General features: G+C 34.0%; 1 protein-coding gene across 1 annotated transcript in view; it reads left to right on the top strand.

The window, feature by feature from the left end:
* Window positions 1–25122, top strand: part of DPP10 (dipeptidyl peptidase like 10) — a 610898-nt gene that overhangs the window by 561897 nt on the left and 23879 nt on the right. The window contains exons 16-19 of the mRNA XM_046659152.1: window positions 241–362; window positions 1695–1742; window positions 8840–8938; window positions 9046–9115. Of these exons, the coding sequence (XP_046515108.1) occupies window positions 241–362; window positions 1695–1742; window positions 8840–8938; window positions 9046–9115 (339 nt within the window). The remainder of the gene's footprint in view (window positions 1–240; window positions 363–1694; window positions 1743–8839; window positions 8939–9045; window positions 9116–25122) is intronic.

Raw genomic sequence — 25122 nt, 5'->3', positions numbered from 1 at the left:
ATACAGATAAGAATAAGTTATGTTGAGTCTCATGGAAATTGATTTCTTTACTTTTAAGCATACATATGTACATATTACATACATACAGGTGTACATTTTATTACAGAGAAGAAAAATGTGTATGTCTTAACTTTAGTAATGTAAACAATGCTGTAGCTCCTCTGTTTATGTTAATATTTCAGTATAGATGCCACACTTTCAAGTATCTGGAATGGTAACATTTACTTTTTCTTTCCCCAGTGCTTCTACTGAAGGATTATTGAATCGTCAATGCATTTCATGTAATTTTATGAAAGAACAATGTACATATTTTGGTGCCAGTTTTAGTCCCATGAATCAACATTTCATATTATTCTGTAAAGGTAATAAATGCTTTCTGATAAAACTTATTCATTTTATTTGATCAGTATCTATTGCTATCATTAGTAACTATAACTCTCTAGTATATTAATTGATATTCTTAGTTTATGTCTTTGTTAAAAAGTTATAAATTATAGATTTACTGAGATACAAATTTTATTTATATACTTAATTTAGAAATATAAATTGGAAGTTACCGTGCACAATTAATAAGGGCTGTTTGAACATGAACCTTTTAAAAAAGTGAAGAAACATATTTACATCAGCAAAGTCAGTTTACAATGATAAACTAATTTACCTAGTCTTTAGGAAGAGCTATAATCCTTTTATTAAAATAATGGCTTGGTTGTTGAGAGATTTACGATCTATAGAAATTTAATCCCTGGATCTAGTTGCCTTCAATTCTGAGAAATTGTATTCACGTCAATTATTTTTTCTACCTGGTACCAACAGGCTGTAGTCTTACACAGCTGTATGGTATCTCTAGGTTATATTGATAGGAATCATCGTCCTTTAGTAGGATACTGTAATCCGGAGAGATGAAATGGGATTCATGTGCCCTCTTATAAGGAGTGCTACTGCTTCAGCTATGACCTTAAACGGCCTTGTTTTAAGGCAGCAGGATGAATAGACCAACACTTGCTCTTTTTCAGCTTTTTTTCTCTTGATATCTGAAATGAAGTAATCATAAAAGAGAAGTTTGTCTGATGACACCAGTGAAAACCCATTAGAAATCTAGATAGAATTATTTAGAGAAGTGAAGTTTCAAGATAACATCTTTGGTTACGTCTGAATTAGCCAGTATAATTAAAATAATTGGAGATGCTAGTTAATATATATTTTTTAAATTAATATATTTTTAACAAAAATTTCTTATTTATCTTGTGGATGAAATATTTCTAATATGCACGCATTCTTTATTTCTTGACTGACAGGTAAATAGAATTTGATCTTGGATGAGCAGACGCGAGGTCACGGGGTAGTGAATCAGTTTACTGAACATCAGTGACTATTCTATAAAAGACTAGAGATAGAGGAAGGCACATGTGATTGACTAAAACTATAGAAACAGAGAAGTATAGGACACTTTGAGAAGAGGGGATCTTAACAATATCTCTGTGAATAGTTTATTCCCCATATGTTCTTACTTTTCTGAAGAAGATGTGCATGAAAAGAATGAAATCTAGTTATCTGGTTTCTGTTTCATTATGTTTTACCCCTAAAATACTCCCATTCAGAAAAGTGAAACAAAACAAAACTTTGTCATGTAGCCTTTCCAGTAATTATTACTTAGATGTATTTAAAATGTTTGAATATATATTTTTAAAATCCAGGTCCAGGGGTCCCTATGGTCAGCCTACATAGCACGGACAATCCAGCAAGTAAGTACACAAATAAGACAACACAGAATAGTCGTGGTTGGCATTGGTCTTAGGTATTATGTTATTTATTCTGAGTGTTGTACTCTATAGGATCTTCTTAAAAGGAGTCCCCCTGGGGCCGGCTCCGTGGCCGAGTGGTTAAGTTCGCGCACTCCGCTGCGCTGGCCCAGGGTTCAGATCCTGGGCGCGGACATGGCACCGCTCGTCAGGCCATGTTGAGGCGGCGTCCGACATCCTACAACTAGAAGGACCTGCAACTAAGATATACAACTATGTACAGGGGAGTTTGGGGAGATAAAGCAGAAAAAAAAAAAAAAAGATTGGCAACAGTTGTTAGCCCAGGTACCAATCTTTAAAAAAAAAAAAAGGAGTCCCCAGCATGGGCAAAGCTGTGTAGGCACCATCAACTTGACCTTGTATATGTAAAAGAAACAGTTAAACAAGCGTTTTGAACCATGTTACAACTGGCGTTGAATTGTATATGCCTGAAATAAGGTGTCTATGGTATCTACATTGAATGAGGAGTGATTGATGAGGCTCATCTAAGTACATTTCAGCCTATTGGCCCCTTCATGCTCTGGTTCATTCTTTTCTGGGCCTGATATAGATTATTCCTCCAGAGCAACAGATTTTGTGGATTTGCGGGAAAATTATGAAAAGTATGTTTATTTGTATCTTTTTCATCCTGTTTGTTCCAGATATCCAGGGCTTTCTAGTTTTATATATTTCCTTATTCTTTTATATATTTATTCAACTGTCCATCACCATTAAGTGAGAACTTAATTTATCAAACAATATGGCAGAGGCTGGGTGTATATTTCTAGCAAGATATGATTAACGTGTTTAAAAATGTATAGAAAAGTGCATAAGTAAACACATGGTTGAGCTAATCTTAAAAATAAATAATCATATTGTTTTCTGCCTTCCCTTCTTCCGTCTTTCTTTTCCTTCTTTCAATTTTAAAAACTTATTGAATCAGTACTCTTACGCTTTAATGATTTACCATAGGCTACTATAATCTAATGAGACATTTATTAACTCGTTCAATCCTCAGAACACCCTCTGAGATAGTTAATTTTATTATCCTCTTTTACAGATGAGGAAACTGAGTCACGGAGAGGTTAAATAATGTGGGTAGAGTCATACTAATAGGTGGCAGAGCCAGGAATTGAATGAAAGAATCTGACTCCAGAATAGAGCTTTTAATCACTACCGTATGATGGCACCTTATTCTATTGTGTTTTTGACTCTCACGTTACATACCTATATTTAGGTAGGAGTCTTATTAGAAGCCTTGACTTAAAGGAGAGGCAGGCATAAAAGTGCAATGTTGAGTGACAAATGTCACTTTCAGAGAAAAGAGAAAAACCTTTTATACTCTTCAAACACCACTGAGATTAAAAATCAAAATATGTTTACAGAAGTTAATTCCTCAAAAATGTTTAAGCTGTATTTCTAAGTGATTAAGGAATCCAGATGTTTTCTGTCACTTGAACAAAACTATTTGAAATTACATATAAAAATTCAAGAAAACTATGCACAAACATTAAAATTCTTACATTTACCTGGATGCCTCCAGGTGTTTTTTTGTTGTTGTTCTTTCTCCTGTAGTATTTTCCTAATGCTCTACAATGAACATATATTACTTTTATAATGAAAAAGAACTCCTTCATTAAAATGCTCAGTGACTTGAGACAAGGTATAAATAGGTAAAATTTTACTTAGTTAATGTTTCAAAAGTCCTCTGTCATATTATTTTCATTCCTTTTCCTCTTTTTATCTTTTACTTTTTCCTTAATTTTGCATGTATGATTGTTTCTTTCCTTTTTCTTTAATTATTTATTCCTTCCTTACTCCTTTCTCTTCAATCTTTCTCTTTCTCCTCATCTCTATACTTCTACTTTCTTCCCTCTCCCTTTCTTTCTCCTTCCTAATTTTCTGTTCTCATTTTCTTCTCTTTTATTCTGCAGTTCCACACTTAAAATCATGGTTTAATGCCTCCTTCTCATCACAATGTTTCACAAAAAATTGTATATGAAACTTTTTTTCTGAATTTATCTTTAAAAAATGCTATCTGCTCTTAATATTTTGAAAACGGCTTCAGTATCTTTTATATTTCTTTTTCCTAAATAGAATTTATTTTCCCATAACAATGTGTTGATTTTTGTTTCCACGAGTAAATGAGCGACCTTTGATTTAGAAGTCAAAATTCCTCATCTGCCCCTGTACTCATGTAATCAGTTTACATGTAATTAGGTTTATTTTTTTCCATTGACATTTGATAATAGAGAAACTGTGAGAAATTATTAGTGTATTACACTCAAATTGGTGACTCTGGCTATATTTATTTATTTATTCATTCATTTAGTCAATTAGTTATTTTAATACAATAAACCATTTTTCATTTATAAAAACCTTTATCAGACAAGATGATCTATAGTTAAAAGTATATAGGTAAAAATTTAACAGGCTTTATTCTTCACAAAATTTCCTCCTTTGTAGGTAGTAAATAGGTGATATTGGCTTTTTCTAAATATAAAAAGAATACTTTTATACGTAATTAATGCATTAAGTGCATTTTCATGACAGTTCTTAGATTATAAATGCAGAATCTTTGATGAAAGTATACGAAGTTTAAATATTCACATTTTAAATTTTATAGTTGAATGTTTGGAATGAATTCCTTGAAAGTATTTGTTATTAGTGCCCTTAAGGTGATTCCAACTCCTTGCGACCCTGTGTACAACAGAGTGAAACCCTGCCCAGTCTTCAGTGCATCAACCTTTCTTCTTCTGGTGCAATATCTGACGATGCTCTGCTGCTATTCATAGAGTTTTCATGGCCAATTTTTTTCAAAAGTGCTTGGCCACATCCTTCTTAGTTTGTCTTCTGGAAGCTCTGCTGAAACCTGTGCACCATGTGTGACCTCCCTGGTACTTGAAATACTGATGACATAGCTTGCAGCATCACAGCAACATGCAGCCCCCACAGTATTATAACTGACAGATGAGTGGTGTGGTTCCCTGACAGGAAAATGATCCAGACAGTGGCAGTGACAGCACCAAATCTTAATCACTAGACCACCAGAGCTGCATCTTGAAAATATACTAGCATTTAAATAATTTGAAATTTCTTACATTTTTGGTATAGAAGAAATCTCTAAGAAAATCTAATTTTCCAAATTTATGTTATAGAGGATGACATTTATTTACAAGATTTTGGTTTGATGTACCTGAAATCACACATAGAATCCACAGTCCAAAGCAAGAAACAGAAAATTAAATGGTTATAATAGAATATGATAATTTTCTGGTAGAAGTAGACACAGTTCAAAAAAGAGGAAATCAGTGGAAAGACATTTCAGGAAGAAGGAATGTGAGTGTACAAACATAAGAAAGCATGAAAATATTTACACTTGCAAGATAAAAGTTGTTCAACATGGCTGGAACAAAACATTTAACAAAACATTTTTCAAGGAAAAAGCTATAAGGGCAGGCTGAAGGGAGATCGTGAAAGTCTTCTGTTTCATTCTAAGAATTTGAATTTAACAATAAAGTATCAACAATAAACCATTAACAATTAAAAGAAAATGCTTATGCTGACCATGGAATAACTGGAAATAGATGTGGCCTCTTGCCAAAAAGAAAGAAAGAAAGAGAAAAGAAAGAAAAAGAAAAAAAAAGAAAACCAGATAAAATATATGAAACAACAATTTTCAAACATGGGACAACAGTCAGAATAGGTCTCTGATCTCTGAAAGAAGGGAAACAAGTGAGATTAATGATGTAATTGCTCTTTCTGGCTGGTGTCATTGTCTGAATTCTAGTGCAAGGAAGAACAATCCAAAGAGAGTATAATGGTATCTCAGAGTCATAACGGAGATAGAAGTTAGAGTTGAGAAAAGTGGAAACGTTTGGAATATTGAGAAGGTGGACAGACATCGAAGAGGAAGAAGAGACATGGAAAAAGAATCCTACAAGTCTGCATAGGGCTTCAAAGGATCATGTTGAGTCTGTTGCTGAAAATAATTAGCTGGACATGCACAGGAAGACACTCTGAGCCTGGGAAAAGCCAGAGCTCACACAGTGCTGGGATATGATAAAGTTCCACCCAGGTAGAATAGTGGAATATTTAGGAGAATTCCCAGAACTGTCATGCCTTAATAGTAGAGCTAAACTAGCCATACAGTGAAGGTCACTCAAACCCACACTAAATAAGATATTTTAATAAGCTTTGAATTGATTAAGCTGACCTGCAAATACCTTCAACATCTGCCAGAGCAAAGTCCAACAATTTTTAAAAGAACGAAACAAAATTCATAAGTCAACAATGTAAACATCACAATGGTCAGAATCCAATAAAACCTTGCTGGCTACGTGAAAAATAACTAGAAAATATGACTCACAAATAGGAAAAAAAAGCCAATGAATAGAGACAAACTCAGAAATGACAGATTTCTGAGTGATAGAAACCACTGACAAATACAATAAATCAATGATTATAAACATGCTAAAAATATCAAGAAAAATGAATATAGTGAGAAAATAAATAGAACATATTTTTAAGAGGAACTTCATGAACTTAAAATATCTGAAATTAAAACTTTACTGGAAAATGCTAAAAGAAAATTAGACACTGCAGAAGGAAAGATCAGTGAACTTGAAAAATTATCAATAGAAACTTGTAGATACAGAGAGAAAAAGAATGAAAGAAATGAACAGAGCCTAAGTTAATTTAAAATTAAAAAAATTAGAATTTAAAAACATAATTAGAAAATATTTTGAGCCAAATGAAAATGAAAACATGACTAATCCAGATTTGAGGATACCTAACATTGTGATCAGAAAGAAATTTATGGCTCAAATTCTTACTTCATTCAAACTTTATAATCAGTCATCTAGTCTTTCACTTTAAGCTAGAAAAAGAAGAGCAAATTAACATAAAGTACATTGAAGGAAGGAAATAATAAAGATAAGAATAGAAATAAATTATATAGAACGTGGACTAGCAGTGGAGAAAATATAAAAACCAAGAGATTTTTACTTGAAAAGATCAATGAAACTGATAAAATTCTAGATAGAGGCATAAAACAAAAAGTTCGTTATCATTACCATTTTCGTTAACAGAATAGATGATGTTAATAACAGATCCTTCAGACATTAGATTGATAACAATAGAATATTATAAGCAATTTTAGGACAGCAAATTTGATATCTGAGATGAAATGGGTAAATTCCTTAAAAGACATAAATTGCTAAACTTTCAACCAGGAAGAAATACAATATATACATATCTTGTTATCTACTTAAAATTTCAATTCACAATTAACGTTCTTCCCACAGAGAAAATTCCAGTTCCAGTTAGCTTGACTGGTGCATTCTGTGAAATATTTAAAATATTAATGCCAAGCTTACATAAATTCTCAGAATATATAAGGCCAACAGTAACCAGCTTCCAAATCTAACACAGACATCACAAGGACAAAAAAAAATCAAATTTTTTAATGAATATAGTTGCAAAATTCCTTAACTAGATACTATCAAGTAAAATCCAACAATTTATAAAAGGATAGTATATTATGACTATGTGGAGTTTCCCTGAGGAATCCATGTTTCCTATAATATTCAACAATCACATCAATGAGGTTCACTGTATTATACTGTCCACTCGAAGAATTTAGGAGAAAACATTTAATAACTTTGAAAAACAATAATAATAATCATAACTCAGCAAGAATAGAAAGGAAATTTCTCAATTTAATGAACAATATGTACAAAAATACTACAACTGACATCATACTTAATGTTGAAAGACTGGGTGCTTTTCCTTCAAGATTGGGAAAAAGTGAAGAATGTCTACTCTTAACCCCGTTATGTAATGTTATATTAGAGGAGTTAACCAGTGAAATGAGGCAAAAAAAGAAATATAAGTAGAAAAACTGTCTTTATTAGCAGAAGGTATACTTGTAAACAAAATAGAAAACAAACAAAAATATGGAATCCACACACACTCACAAAACTATTAGAAATAATGAGTGAATTTATCATGGGTACAGATACAGGCTGATATACAATAATGTACTATTTTGTAAACTACAGTGTGATGCAAAATTTAAAAGTCGTTCAAAATGCTATTTAAAATAACATAGAAATCTTACAATATCCAATAATAAATCTAATAAAAATATGAAAGTCCCCTAATAAAAGAAAACATTGCTGGGAGAAATTAAAGACTCAAATAGATATATATACACACATATATATTTATGGATTAGAAGGCTCACTATTTTTAGTATGTAAAATCTTCCCAATAACCTATAGATTTAGTATATCAATCAAAATTCAAGCAAGTTACTGATGCTTCCTTCATGTTTTTTCAATTCTTTCTCTTTTTGTGTGTTTCATTTTTCATGCTATCTATTGCTATATTGTCACATTCATTAATCTTTTCTTCTGCACTGCCTAATGTGCTATTGATCTCATCCAGTATATTTTTTCTTAGATCTTATAGTTTCCAGATTCTGTATCTCAGATTTTACAGTTTTTATTTTTAGAATTTTAGCTTATCTTTTTGTTAAATTTATTTCATATTTCTCCTTAATATGCTTATACTTTTTTTTACCTTAATGAACACATGGGCCATAATTATAATAATCTTTGTTTTAATGTCATTGTCTATCCATTATAGCATCTGTGTCACTTCCGGGTTATTTCTGTTGATTAAATTTTGTACTCATCATGGGCAATATTTTCCTGATTTTTTGAAAATCTGGTAATTTTTTATTAGAAACCAAGCATTGTGAATTTCATCTCATTGGGTGCTACATATTCTTAAGCAGAGTAGTAACGTGATAAGGTTTGCATTTGGAAAATTTAAATGTTAATTCCAAGTATAGGGGCAACTGGAGAAAATGTCACTGGAATAAGGAAACTCAGTTAGAAAACTCTTGTAGTAATTCAGGAGAGAAATTATGAGAGTTTAATCAGTGCCCAGCACAGTGCCTGCTGAATAATAACAGCTGGATAATTATTTGTTGTGTTGCATTGATTCATGATCAACACATAACAGTTATTTACACTAGCCTTTTTGATTTACAGAATATTTTATATTGGAAAGCAATTCTATGCTGAAGGAAGCTATCCTCAAGAAGAAGATAGTAAAGTCAGAAATTAAAATGCTTCATATTGACGACTATGGTAAAGTTTTGTGCATGCTATGTTATTTAAGAACAACTTTCTCTGCATCTTATAGTTTTATGTGTAAATGACTCTCCATCTTTAATATTTTGCTCTTTCTTTAAAAGAACTTCCTTTACAGTTGTCCTTTCCCAAAGATTTTACGGACCGAAACCAGTATGCTCTTCTGTTAATAATGTAAGTATTTTATTTGTTTTTGAAATAAAGGAATCTAAAGATTTCATACTTTCTCTTATGCCTCACATGACAGCATTCTGATTAAAAAAAGAACAGAAGAAGTCTTATGTGTATAGTTAATGGGGGCAGCTGTACAAGTTCTTTAAGGACACCACCACTAAATATTATGGAGGGATATGTAATTTTTTGTACTTGTGCCCCAAATAGAACTGCATGTTATTACTGGGAATAATGACACATGTAGTTTGGTTTGTGGATGTCTGCTTTTATTTTCCCCATAAATGATATTGGTTTATAATTTTATTTCTTTGGGATGTATTTGTCATATCAAAGATATGCTATATTCATAAAACTAATTTTTCTATTGTGTTAAGAACACTTAGGGCCAGTCCCATGGCCAAGTGGCTAAGTTCACGTGCTCCACTTTGGAGGCTCAGGGTTCGCTGGTTTGGATGCTGGGCATAGACCTACACATTGCTCCTCAAGCCATGCTGTGGTGGCATCCCACATAGAAGAACCAGAATGACTTACAACTAGGATATACAGCTATGTACTGGGGCTTTGGGGAGAAAAACAAAAGGGAAGATTGGCAGTAGAGGGTACCTCAGGGCCAATCTTAAAAAAAAAAAAAGAGCACAATATGAGATCTACCTCTTAATAATTTTTAAATACGCAATACTGTATCATCAACTATAGGCATAGTGTTGCACAGCAGAACAAGCAGAACTTATTCATCTTGTATGACTGGAACTTCATGCCCATTGAATAGCAACTCCTCATTTCCTTCTCCCCCTCAGCCCCTGGCAATCACCATTCTACTCTCTGCTTCTATGAGTTTGACTATTTTAGATGCCTCATATAAGTGGAATATGTCCTCCTGTGACTGGTTTATTTCACTTAGCATAATACCGTTTAGGTACATCTATGTTGCCACATGTAAGCTCTGTGCTCTTTTTCAGTTGTTTATGCAACAGTGAGGAAACATTTATTTCCATTGCTGAAACAATTGGTTATATTTATATCAGTTTTCCTTCCTGGATTCATGACCAGCAGGAAACAGTTCCAATGCTCAGAAAACCTGACTCTTCAGTTTTTCCACCTTGGAATTGACTTTAGGATTGAATTCCTTCATACTCTGAGACTGCATTGTGACTATATAGCATTGGGCATAGAGACCCCTAACATCTAGTGGTTAACTAACTTGATGTTGATGTAACATTGTACTCCTGAGAGTTATTAGTTATTTTCCCTATTAAGAACCCAGCTAGCATATCGCTATGACAGTGCTTAGCATTGTCTAGAATTATATCAGAGCCTTAGTGGGAACAGTAGAAATTAAAATAGCATAACTTGTTGTGACTACTGAATGTGAAGGGTAAGTATTTAGTCTGTGGAATCAAACTGCCTGGTTTCAAATTCCAGTTTTGTCATTACTAGCTATGTGTCCTTGACCAAGTTGCTTAACCTCTTCTAAGGCTCAGTTTCCTCAAATATAAAACGAACATTACAATACAGCCTAGGTTTTAAGGCTGCTTTTTAGGTTAAATGAAATACAACATATAAAGTGCCCAGCATGTAAGATTCTTACGCTTAATGTGGTTATAATCCATTCTTTTATATGTAGATTACATTAACTTTATTTAGATATTTTAATGTATAGAAGCAACTTGTTACTTTAAGTTAAATAATACGGAAAATATAATAGTATTTCCCCTTACTCCAGTGTTTATTCCTAACTCCAACGCATTGACCTCACTTAGTTTCTCATGCCCAGACCTTTCTCTTTTGTCCCTAATACCCAGAAGGCCCTGAAATGTCTTGGTGTCTTCCTGAGGAAGTTATTATTTGCTATTTCTTAACTCCTTGTTTTGCATGTGTGTGTGTGTGTGTGTGTGTGTGGCTTGAAATGCTTTTATTGTTATTATTTTTTATTGCAGTACATTGGTTTATAACATTATATACATTTCAAGTGTACATCACTATATTTCGATTCCCGTGTAGATTACATCATGTTCACCACCCAAGACTAATTACTGTCCATCACCACACAAACGTGCCTAATCACCCCGTTTGTCCTCCTCCCTTCCCCTCTGGTAACCACCAATCCAATCTCTGTTGCTATGTGATTATTTGTTGTTGTTTTTATCTTCTACTTATCTGTGAAATCATATAATATTTTACTTTCTCCCTCTGATTTATTTCACTTAGCGTAACACCCTCAAGTTCCATCCATTTTGTCACAATTGGCCAGATTTCATCGTTTCTTATGGCTGAGTAGTAATCCATTGTGCATAAACCACATTTTCTTCATTCATTCATCCCTTGATGGACACCTAGGTTGCTTCCAAGTTTTGGCTATTGCGTATAATGCTGCAATGAACATAGGGGTACATGTATCTTTATGCATTTGTGTTTTCATGTTCTTCAGATAAATACTCAGCAGTGGAATAGCTGGATCATATGGTAGATCTATTCTTAATTTTTGAGGAATCTCCATACTGTGTTCCATAGTGGCTGCACCAGTTTACATTCCCACCAGCAGTGTGTGAGAGTTCCCTTCTTTCCACATCTTCTCCAACACTTGTTGATTCCTATCTTGTTAAGTATGGCATTCTGACAGGAGTCAGGTGATATCTCATTGTAGTTTTGATTTGCATTTTCCTGGTAGTTAATGGTGTTAAACATCATTTCATGTGCCTATTGGCCATCTGTATATCTTCTTTCAAGAAATGTCTGTTCAGATCTTCTGCCCATTTTTAAATTGTGTTGATAGGTTTTTTGTTGTTCAGATATATGAGTTCTTTTTATATTTTGGATATCAACCCCTTATCAGATATATGGTTTGCAAATATCTTCTCCCAATGGTTAAGTTGTCTTTTCATTTTGTTGATGGTCTCCTTTGCTGTGTAGAAGCATTTGAGTTTGATTTAGTCCCGTTTGTTTATGTTTTCTACTGTTTCCCTTGCCTGGTCAAACATGGTACTTGAAAATATGCCACTAAGACCAATGTCAAAAAGCATACTGCATATGTTTTCTTCTAGAAGTTGCGTGGTTTCAGGTCTTACATTCAAGTCTTTAATTCATTTTGAGTTAACCTTTGTGTATTGTGTAAAATAATGGTCTAGTTTCATTCTTTTGTATGTGGATGTCCAGTTTTCCTACCACCACTTATTGAAGAGACTTTCCTTTCTCCATTGTATATTCTTGGTTCCCATGTCAAAAATTAGCTGTCCATAGATGAATGGGTTTATTTCTTGGATTTTAATTCTGCTCCATTGATCTTTGTGTCTGTGTTTGTGCCAGTACAATGCTTTTTCAATTACTATAGCTTTGTAATATATGTTGAAATCAAGGAGTGTTATACCTCCAGCTTTGTTCTTTTTTCCCAGAATTCCTTTGGCTATTCAGGGTCTTTTGTTGTTCCATACAAATTTTAAGATTCTTTGTTCTATTTCTGTGAAAAATGTTGTTGAAACTTTGGTGGGGATTACGTTGAATCTGTAGACTGCTTTTGGAAGTATAGACATTTTAACTATGTTAATTCTTCCAATACAAGAGCATGAAATATCTTTCCACTTCTTTGTGTCTTCTTCAATTTCTTTCAACAATGTTTTATACTTTTCAGAGTATACATCTTTCACCTCTTTGGAAGTTTATTCCCAGGTATTTTAATCTTTTTGTTCCAATTGTAAATGGGATTGTATTCGTAATTTCTCTTTCTACTACTTTGTTGTTAGTGTATAAAAATGCAACTGATTTTTGTATGTTGGTTTTGCATACTGCAACTTGACTGTATGCATTTATTATTTCTAAAAGTTTTTTGGTGGATTCTTTAGGATTTTCTATATATAAAATCATGTCATTGGCAAATAGTGACAGTTTCACTTCTTCCTTTCCAATTTGGATCCTTTTCATTTCTTTTTCTTGCCTGATTGCTCTGGTTAGGACTTCCAATACTATGTTAAATAAGAGTGGTGAAAGTGGGCATCCTTGTCTGTCTCGGCTCCTTGTTTTGTCTTTTCTCTTTCACCTAGTTGCCTTCAATTCCGATTTGAACTATATACGTGATTTATTGAGGCAAATATTTAAGGCCTTTGGATGAGACAAAAAAGGAAAAATATTTTCAACCTCATTTTCTGTCTCAGTCATATCACCATTTAGGAAAAAGAATTGTTCTTTTTATTCAGTGAAAAATAATGTTTCTCAGGGAAAGGAACCCTGCTAGGCATGCTTCCTAGAAGCAAAACTCACTACTTATGTAGAGGGATGTGTAGACAGTTATTCTCACGTGCTTACCCACTGGCTTCAGAGCAACGTCACACTTTGTGGGAAAAAGTAGACAAGAGTTACAGATTCTCTCTGTAACCACAAGTCAGAGAAGCCAACTGGGTCATCTTGACATCAGATTTGTGCTTTGTTCTGGGTGATTTTTATTTCATAAAAGGAATGTAAGGACTGGCACAAGCCTCAATTTCTCTCGTTTTCAAGGGAAAATCAGGTCTTTCAGAGGCAGGAGAGTAGAGTAAAGGTACGGGCTTAGGAGTCAGGTAGGCCTAAGTTCAAATCTCAGCTCAAAGATTTACGAATGCATTGCTTAGTTTTTCTAAGCTTCAGTTTCCTTGTAAATAACTTGGAGGTAATACCATGTGATAATTTATATAATTATGTCAGCATCGTGCTCGGTAGAGCATAAACACTTGCACTTGGGTTTAATAAATTGTGACCTAATCGTAATTATTACTAGTAGGAGTAGTATTTTTTAACATTTAAAATTATCTGTATAAATAATTTACCATCTATAAAATTATTTAATAGGTATTCATTACTAAAGCAGATAAAATAATTCAATCAAACCCATAGAATTTACTTTGCTACTTTTTTGGTTAATGGAGGGAAGAATGAAAATGAGTATTTTTTCATTAGTTTTTATATGCTGATTATATTAAGTATTAATTTACTTTGTCTAAGCTTTGTTTTCAGAGGTAAATTTTCAGAAGTTTTGCAGAATATGGCTTTCAAAACCAAACGGGAATTTTTCTTTTTTGATTTTAGATTTATAAAATGACCTGTTGTTTTCAGCTGCATGATCATCCCTAAAATATTTATGATTGGAAACTCATATGAGTCAGAATGGCTTACGTATAAATTGCTTTTTGTGTCTTTTTAGATTGCTTCTAATTTAAAGGCATTTTTTTTTTCTTAAGATTAAACCCTGTTTTCAGTAACAAGTGAAACTTATCCCCTCTCTAAAAAAGAAAATAATGCTAATTAATTTCTTTTTCCTAACTGGGAAATTAGGCAATGAGAGATAATATGCAAAGTGACTATTTTTTAAGTGAGGCTTAGAGATGATTTAGCAATTTGGGCGTGACTACTTTATTGCTGTTCTGTGCAGCGTATCTAGTACGTGACAGACTGTGAGTCATTTCTTCACCTGTGCAGACAGGTTTACATCCAGGAAATTCTGCGATGAATGCAGGAGTTGGAGACAGCCTCCAGCAAATACCTGAGTAGCTCGAAGGAAAATCGACCTTGAAGAAAATAGCTCTGGCAATTTGGAATCCCCTTTCTGCTAAATCTTTATTGTGGAACCTCAGAAGAAACAGTCTCTGAGGAGTTGTCCATGGACATATTTTCTGAAACCCAAAACTAATTCCATGACATTGAAAGTATGAGTCAATCAATGGCAATGGGATATTTTACTGTGATAGAAAATCTAAAAAGCATTGTCACTACAAATGTATCTCAGTGGCCTCGAGTTACCATGGTCTCTATGGGGTCATGGTTCTCTTTTCCCTTCCTGCTCCTCCTATTCTCCTTCCAGATGCCTAATTCTCTTTCTCCTTAACATTATAGGGAGTCCTTAAGAATCCAGGAATCATACTTATCTTTATACCTATGCTATATACATCTATATCCATTTCAGCGTTTATCACCTTGAATAGTTGTTTTTTATATTATTCTTATTTTCTACTCATGTCTATGTAGTTCAATACAATACACATTTACCATGTTGTTTTTATGTGCAAGAAGCTGTGCTGATGGATGTGGGGAGATAAAAGGATTACAACATCTTGAAATCTGTAATCACTTTTTAGATTTGTTAAGTGTATCTCCACAATGCCTAGAGCACATTGAGAAACCTTATGAAAACTTCCTGACTAAGCTATAATTCTTTTAGTAGTGCAAGACTGAAGATTATATGGTAGATAGCCTACACTTATATATCTTTATTTGCTAAACAAATAAATACGAACCTAATTGTCTAGACCTTGGTAGGAAGCCATCCAGACACATGTACTGTTACTAGAGATAAAAGATTTTTGTTTGTTTGTTTGCTGTATCTGTAAAGAGCAGTATTGTCGGGCTGGGGAGTTTTGTTCAGTGCCAGGGAATCATCATCTTTTCCTATCTTCTACTGTTTCATGTTTAATTTATCCATGCCACACTTGATAATGGTCTAACTCAGGGAGACAGTGACTCTTCAACAAATTACATTGATTTCCAGAATGCAACACTTTCTATCATGCCCCTATGACTTTGTTCCTTCTCCTTGAATTCATCTTCCTTGGAATTCTAATGAATTCATGGTCGTCCATCAAGTCTTGTCTTCCTGAAGCTTTCTTTCACCTTTCTTATCCGTCCATCTATATCTTATTACAATCCCAAATCCACGCTTCCTCCTACAGCTACAACTTTCTGTGCAAAGGTTCTCAATATACCTTGAACCATATCAATGATATTGTCACTTTTCAACTTTACCCTAATTTTTTTTTTTGAGGAAGATTAGCCCTGAGCTAACTACTGCCAATCCTCCTCTTTTTGCTGATGAAGACTGGCCCTGAGCTAAATCCATGCCCATCTTCCTCTACTTTACATGTGGGACGCCTACCACAGCATGGCTTTTGCCAAGCAGTGCCTGCACCAGGGATCTGAACCGGTGAACCCCAGGCCACCGAGAAGTGGAACGTGGAAATGTAACTGCTACGCCACCAGGCCGGCCCCACCTTTACCCTAATTTTTGTGAGGATGTTTTTACACGCTATTTAGGGAATTTCTGATTTCCACTAGAATTTGGACCAATGTTTCTGAAGGCAAGTACACAGTCTAGAAGTGAGTATTTATAGAAATAATTTATAGAATGGCTTATGAAATATTTCAGCATCTTAAGAAAGTAGAAATGTTTAAAAAATATTTATTTTATGCATTCCATATATTAAACAGTTTATTTGTGCCTAATTTATTTGTGTGTTCCTCATAGCAACCAACATTTGCAAAAGGTCGCTCTACAAATATGTGTTGAATGAATAAGTGAATGATGTCCAGAAATCAGATGAACATGGTTGCTATTCTAACTGGAGAGCATTGTTCATTTTTATCTAGATGTTTTCATCATACAATCAAGGTTATGCATGTCAAAGCCCCACAACTTGGTCATCTTATGAAAATGAGTTGTTTGCCAGCTCTTTTCTGTATTTTCTGTATAATTATTCTGTTAAATAGCAGAATATGGGACTGGCTCCGTTGCCGAGTGGTTAAGTTCTTGCACTCCTCCTTCAGCAGCCCAGGGTTTCAAGGGTTTGGATCCTGGGTGTGTACCTGGCAACGCTCGTCAGGCCACATTGGGGCGCCATCCATCTACAAGTGGGAGGACTCACAACTAAAAGTATACAACTGTGTACTGGGGGGATTGGGGGAGAAAAAGCAGGGGGGGAAATAAAAAAAAGAAGATTGCAACAGTTGTTAGCTCAGGCGCCAATCTTAAAAAAAAAAAAAAGAGCAGGATATAATTAACAGATACATTCATGCTGAGTGAAATTATCCAGCTGCTCATCTATAACAGTCAAGATAATATCATCATTTTTTTCATACATGCACATTCCTTTCAACAAACAATATGGATATTGTTTAAACTTGTGAATAGCATCATGCTCATGGGACCATAGTGTCTTGCCTTGATCTTTGAATCAATGGGGCTATCCAAGAGCCCACACTATCCTTCTCCAAGCCCCATACCAGGCAGACGTCATAACTAAATGAGTCAATTCTAATCTACCACCCTGCTCTCTACTTACACTTCCTTTTCTTAGTTTATTGCTCTGTTCTCTCTCTTTTACTTGCTTTTTCACTCTGCCACTAGGGTGGAGCTTTGTGAGATTCATATCTGAAAATGTGGCTGTCCTGGTTAAAATCCTCTCATTATTTTTTCTCCAATTGATGGAAGAGTCACATTCCCCAGCACGGCATACAAAAGGCGTCATCTGTTTTCTACTTATCTCTCCATCTTCATCTGACTCCACCTACCCCTAAAGAAAGACTCAGTGCTCTAGAGAATTTCAAAAACTGCTTTATTCTGGGAAGTATCAGCTTCTCAGTCACTTCTCTGTGTCTCTTTACACAGTCTTCCGTATCTTTATTTTCCTTTTCCAACTGGAAAAGCTCTATTAATACTTCAAGATGTATTTTCACACAATTCTATGCACAATTCTGTGATAACATGTAACCACGCTGAATTACAATATTTCCTCTGCTGTCTCTTCTAGTAAACTGTGAACTCCTTGTCCATAGGAACTCCTTTGGTATTGTTGTGACTTAACACAGTAACTGGAGCATTATTTGTGTTCTTTAAATGTTGATAGAATGAATGAATACATGAATAAGCAAGCCAGCAAAGCAATCAGCCCTGAGTTAGTCATCAGGAATGACTTAAGCCAAGATGGGTAAAGAGAGAAATAAACGATTTGAGAGTTTATAATGTATTTAAATTCAGCCTTTTGGATGAGTCAATTTCTCTGCATTTTACTTTCCTACTTAGAAAAAGTGAGGCAAGATTCTCATTTCTCTTACAGTCTTTCTGGATAATGCTAAATAGTGATTGATTTTCATGCTCTCTTTTCACTGTTTCTCTTTTACATTTGATTATTGAGTTTATCTTCTTAAAATAATATGATCTAATAATAACTACCACTTATTGAGTGTTTATTGTATAAAGGGCATCATGTTAAGGATGTATAGATACCATCTTTAATCCTTACAGAAACCGTGCAACATAAATATTGTTGTCCTCATTTTTACACAAGGAAACTATGAGTAAAACATGTCATGTATATTACTTCTAAGATCATGAGCAAGGCACAATTAGGATTTGAACTCGTTTTATTTATTTACTTTTTACGTCAAAAAGCTCTGCTCTTACCATTACCCAACACTGTCTGCCTACCTAGCCTATTGCATAATTATTATTGGCAAATTATCAAAAATGCTGACCAAGATAAATAGGGACTTCTCCATACCCAAATTTTTATGACCTTTTATTTTTCCTACTAAACAACTTACAATAACTTCTAGAATGTAACATTTTCATCTTGTACCATGTTAATGCTTTGTTGTAAAATGATTATAGAAATCATGAGTAAGTTCATAGGTATTCCATATAGGAGATCAAATTCTCAGTCCAGACTATTGCTGACTGCTCTGGTTAGAACTTCCAATAAAATTTCAAATTCTAATCAAAATATTCACTTCATGAGAAGTCTTTACACTCTTCATTTATTCTGTGGATTCGTAGACTTTTGAGCAGGTCAGAATATCAGAAGTAAGTTTATTTTGTTTCCCAAGAGTAAATACACATATGTTCCAAAACTTCTTTAACATTATTTAATCCTCCATTTGTTCATGCCAAATATCTATTTCTTACAGAAATAAAACATGTACTGTCTGATTTGGACAAGAAAGAGAGCTAGTACTTGTCTCAAAGAGTGATGATTATTGCTCTGCCATTTGATGAGGGTCAAAGCTTAAATTTTAAGTTTCTGATTTTTCTTGCGTTTGTTCATCTTCCTCATTTCCAGTGGATGGAAAATGTGCCCACACTGTAATATGTGAGAAATGATTAAGAAGAGAAAAGACAGAGGCATTTAATCTAGGTAATGGAAGGGGAAAGGGTGATCATTGCTTTTCATATTTTTCTTGAACAAATTACACTTTGTTCTTCACAAACTTTAGATATTGCATCTCGCACGCCAACGTGAATTTCTTAGTACTATTTGAAAGTATTCAAATTCAAGTTCGATGAATTGAGAAAGTGTCACAGGAAAAAATTTCTAAATTTACAACAAATGTGTACATAATGCATACAGTATGATATTCTCTTTGATGATTCTTTTAAATTGACAGATTTATGCAGATATAGTATAGAAATCTATAAAATCACTTCTATGACTTACATATTTATACTATTTTAGCTCTTTTCCTCTGTTAATACAGGTCTCAGATATGAATGGTTTCATATGAATAATATCGATTGATTATTAGTACCCATTTAAAACATACAAGTGTACTCTATATTGCAAGCTTTTCATAAGAAATCCTTCCTAATTTGCTCTTTTAGGTTTTGATGATCATATATTGGGTCATAAAAGTAAGGGTTTACTTGTATTTAAGTCATTCCTTTTTTTCCTGTTTTAATGATTTATTTTTTTTCTAAAATCCATGATAGAGGAGAATATTAACTATGTTACTAGTTTAACATGTCTCTGAAAGTTTAAACTAAAGATAGTAAGATATGGTGTTAACTTCACAAGCTAAAGGAGGACATCAATGACGTTATGTTGTTTCAGGATTCTCTTTTATCTTCTTCCCTTTACCTTGTATATAAAAGAGATATTTTATGAAGCCTGTAAGGCTATGTAGCATGTAGACAAAATAAGAAGAGTTAAGGGATGTAAATGACGACGAGAAGCTAGGCCAGAAGTACAGGCTTTTCTCTTATAACATCATACATATATTCCAGAGAAACAAGTATTGTGTAAAATCACACACTGAGAATTCCGACGTATCTAGGCGAAATGAGATGGGGAAGAAACTCAAAACTAACTTTAAACAAAACCACAATTCAAACAATAATATTCTTATTAAAATACAAGTAGGGTTAAATCTTAACATTTTATCTATAATTAGTCAGTCCTTTTCAGCCTTGAAAGGGGCATTTGTGCTTCCTCTTTAAGGGCATTCTCTTGTAGCTATTTTTATCATACCATTTTTATCAAAATTATAAACCTGATCTAGGTGTAGCCTTCTTCATTATTTCACTGTTCTACTCTAGTCCATGCCTTTGCAGCCTTCATAATCTGAACTCTCAGTTGTCACTAAAAAGCCTGAGATAGAGGGACCCAATGATTTTGGAAGCTACTAAACCAGGCATAACTTGTGCTAAGCAAGGTGCTTCTGCTGATTTTCAGCTTTTTTCTTGTGGTCTTAATATAGTGCTAAGTCTTTAATTTTGAGAATGTCTATCCCTATTACCATACATTGTCTTGGAAAAAACTGTGCAAGAACTACCATGATGTCTATATTGATGTCATTTCCCTCTTAAGCCATCATACATGAACTGTATCATGCCAAATGAACACATGTTGAACAGAACATGCCACATCTTTGAGAAATAAAAGTGTAAAAATTTATATATATATATTTACATATATATATATCTTAATGTATAAAGATAGTCTTGAAAAAATTTATCAACACAACATGTAGTTTACAAGACACTTCATATACATTATTTTAATTTTTTCTCACAGTCTCAGGGCTACAACAGGGCAGATACTGTAATCAGAAGTGATAGGTAACATACCACCTGTCAGATATCTACTGAGAGGTGAAAACTTAGCAGAAAGGTGCATTTTTAGGCTTGCATTACTTTTCCCTAAAAAATTCTAGGGTGACTGGCCCGGTGGTGCAATGCTTAAGTTCGCATGCTCCGCTTTGGCGGCCGGGGATTTGTGGGCTCAGATCCTGGATATGAACCCACGCATCACTTGTCAAGCCATGCTGTGGCAGGCGTCCCACATATAAAATAGAGGAAGATGGGTACGGATGTTAGCTCAGGGCCAGTCTTCCTCAGCAAAAAGAGAGGATGGGCAGCAGATGTTAGCTCAGGGCTAATCTTCCTCAAAGAAAACAGAAAAATTCTAGGGATAAAGTCATTCAAAAGATATGATGTAAATTCAAGAGAAGACTCAGAGTTAGAACTTGGTAAAAAAATAAAATAGACTTTCAAAACCTTAAATTCTTAATCCTATTCTGGCTAAGAATCCCAATCTCCTTTTGCTTTGAGGATGTAATTGCTTATATGGCAAAGATATTAAATGAATATTTTGTTGAGATTAACCTTATAATTGTATTCTCTCAAACACCTAGGTTATTTATCCATCTATGGTATACAGTTGCTTTGCTTCTCAGGGTCTCAGTTTACTAAACTGTAAAATGGTTCTGCTGATAATACTTGTTGTTAGCACTATACTTATTATTCCTATTTAATTGACACAGCAAAGCAAGCTAAGTTCAAAATTTCCGTGTTTATATAGCCACATTTTCCAGATGATTAACTGACTTCTAGAGTCCAGCTAAAGATTCTATCGTTAGAACAAAAGTATTGTTCAAACACCATGCATTATTGAAAGTGGATAATTCCCTCCCTAGGATGAAATGCAGATTCAAAGTTTGTATATAATTAGCTTCCATTCTGATACTACAAACCCGTTGCAATTCTTGATATATATCCCATGTACCATCGCATGCTTCAATGTTATACTCACAACATTCCCATGCTGAATTGTACTAGAGAAATATGATAAATATGGGAAAACGTGAGATTGTTGTGAAGATTGTCATCAGTTTCCTTTTTTTAAGGTACACATACTTTGTTCTATTTTATCTAGAAATACTCCCATATTCTTTAAGCCAACATGTAGGATATTTTCCATAATAATATCTATTATAATATTCATTATATCCATACAATATAATATCCATTATAGACATACATTATATGTAGGTAATGCAATATAATATCCACTGTAGTATCTAAAGCAGACCTGCTATATAAGAGATTTACAGGACAATTATGTACAAATAAAACACGAGGTACATTCTCCTGTTGTTGGTCTGTTTATATAATGTGCTTAACTTTCTTTCGACTGTGACTGATTTAGATGTGATCCTCTCTAAAGGGAAGGGAATGAATCAAATGTTATTCTAGCTCTGTGATGATATAACCTTTCCCAGGAACTGAAAATAAAGATCATCAAGCCTCCTTCTCTTTCTCCTTCCTCATCAACTCTGTTAGAAATTATCCTAAATGGAAATTGGCCAACGGATTAGAATTAATGTGCTAAGACTTTGGCAGCAGAGATGATTAGGAGATTGAAGCTTCCTCCCATTTTATTACACAATTTCTGTCTGTGAGATATCCCTGAGGCCCTTTTCTTTTACTTCTCTTCCCATGTTTTCATGTACTGTCTAAGATGTTTATCCCAAGGTTAATTTTGTGTGGATAATACTAACAGTCAATTTTTCAATTTTATAGCTGGCTCATTAATATCCATGCTGTTCAGTATTTCAACCTGTGTTCTGATGAGCTTTTCATCTCTTGATTTCCTATGACAATATAAATAACTTGATTTAAAGAAGTGGATTCTGCTTTTCTTCATTGCTCTAATGATAGTGATTATGCATTTTTGTATCACGCTACGGAGACAATCTCTGGCTTCTATTCAAAGAAACCAAAGAGAAAAATAGGATTTAATTCCTTTCATGACAAGGAAGAGTGGCTTTAGTAGACAGTAATTGACCGTGATATTAAGAAGGCTATCCTATTATGAAGAAAAGGAAGACAAGGGGAGAAGGGAGAAGAGCAATAGAGGAAAGATACAAAAAAAATTCAGTTTTATTGCAAAATATCCTCCCCAATTCAGAGATCCAAATTCTGATCAAGAAAGAAAACATTGAATTTATTGTCTGAGCAGCTTTTTGAGTGTAAAGAAAATTTATTGAAAAAAATGTCTCAAAACAAAAAAGACCCAATTTCTATGTCATACATTCTATAATCCAGAAAGGTATATCAAGGTAAGATTTTCTTGATTTTATGATGCCAAAAGAAAGATGTATCTGTAGAAGCAGGAGAAGAGAGAACTTAAACATACAGATTGCACTCAAGTGCACAAACACGCCTAACTATGTGTGCAAAGAAATCAAGTACACACACACAAAAACAAATACATACATATGCACAACTTTTCATTCTGGGTTAACTGAGAGACCCCCCCCACTGAAAAGTAGAACATTTTTATTGCAAGTGAATTTTCCTTCCTTCAGACTAAGCCAAATAGGAAAACTTGACTGTTAGTATATAAAGACTCAGGAATTATCAACGCAGAGTTTCCTAGGGTTGCCAAATTTGGGAGCTCGACTTCTATGAGGAGGAATGGAAGATGAAAAGGTCAAGTCCCATAGCGTTGACCAGAACTAGGTTGATAATACTAACATCTACCAAGAACCAAAAACTTTGCTAAACAATTTATATATATTATCTCACTTAATCCTTGCCATAACTCTACTAGGTATGCACTGTTATTATCATCCTCCACACCAAAGATAAGCAAACTTAGGCATAGGGAAGGCAAGTGACTTGTCTAAAGCCTCTAGAACTGGGCTCAACTCAGTTTGATTTTATCAACCTATCACTTATACCCTTTCTTCAATGACACTCTCACACCCCTATAAAGTTCAGGTCGTTAATGCAGACAATTATTCTAAAAGATTTTAATGGACAAGACCTATGAATACAATTATATGAACACAAGTGATGGAGAGTAATAAAATTTGAGAATTTGATTGATAAGTCTAATTTTCTATGGATTATGATGTAGACCTCATCATAATCTCTACCAGAAACATAGGCTTAGGAACTATATGATAGGGTCTGGATAGAGGCACAAATAATATTAACCATATCCAACACTTACCTAGTTACAACTTAGAAGAAAAGTAATTCAGCCAAAAATCATATTGTAAATAAACTATGGATCAGAAATTTGTAAATTATATTTATAATATTCTTAATGGAAGAAGATGAGGATATGGACAAGAAACAGTTCTCTGACAGAAAAAATTAATATTTCTCATATGATGTAGTAAATATATAGAAAACATTCTGCCATTCTACATGTAAGATAATCAATCCATGAGAAGAAATCAAAGGATAATACAATGAAAAATAGAGAAAAGGAATTTGCCCAATTAGCCAATGTACGTATCTGTATGTATATACCTCTTGAAAGAGGACAAACTTTATTAGAGTTTAAATGTACATGTATGTTACAACGAAATCATCACTTACTGAAACTTTCTACAAAGTAAATTGCAGATTCAGGCAAGACAAACATTGTTTAAAACTACTGTCCTATGTCCAACTCAAATTCTATTTTGAAGTGAATTCTTTCCTAAAAAACAAAATCAGAAGCATCGAAAATTGATTTTCTGTAAGAATTTAGGGTGATGTGGCTCTTTGCAGCATCAGTTTCTATTCCCTTGTCTTGCTTTCCATTCTGTTCTTCACCATTCCTTTCACACTTTTTTTTTTCAGTTTATTATATCTAAAAGAAAATTGCAAAACCTGGTTCTCAATAGTTCTAGCGCTCTTCCAGCACTCATGCAGCTAAAGTTGGTGTATTCTAGAACAAGAAAGAGCAAAGAACTGAGATGACTGTAACCAATTCTTTCTATGTCCCCTCCTTCCACAGATATTCAGCTGTCAGTATGGTAGCTTTTAAATTCTACCATATAGGGGAAAAAAAAATCTGCTACACAATAGATTAGGCATGGACAGTGCTCTCAGAAAATATTTTCCTGCTAACTATGGTAACCAAAATTTTACTGGTAAGGAAAAGAGCTTTTAAAAATGTACGGTGTGGGGCCAGCCCAGCAGTGTAGTGGTTAAGTTCACGTGTTCCACTTCGGCATCCTGGGGTTCACAGGTTTGGATCCTGGGCATCCACCTACATACTGTACATCAGGCCATCCTGTGGCAGCGTCCCACATACAAAAAATATAGGAAGACTGGCATGGATGTTACCTCAGGGCCAATTTTCCTCAAACAAAAGGAGGAAGACTGGCAACAGATGTTAGCTCAGGGCCAATCTTCCTCACACACACACACACACAAA

Source organism: Equus quagga, chromosome 4 (assembly GCF_021613505.1).
Source record: "Equus quagga isolate Etosha38 chromosome 4, UCLA_HA_Equagga_1.0, whole genome shotgun sequence".
Lineage (NCBI taxonomy): Eukaryota > Metazoa > Chordata > Mammalia > Perissodactyla > Equidae > Equus > Equus quagga.
Note: the sequence above shows the minus strand (reverse complement) of the source record. Positions and strands in the feature narration are given on the sequence as shown.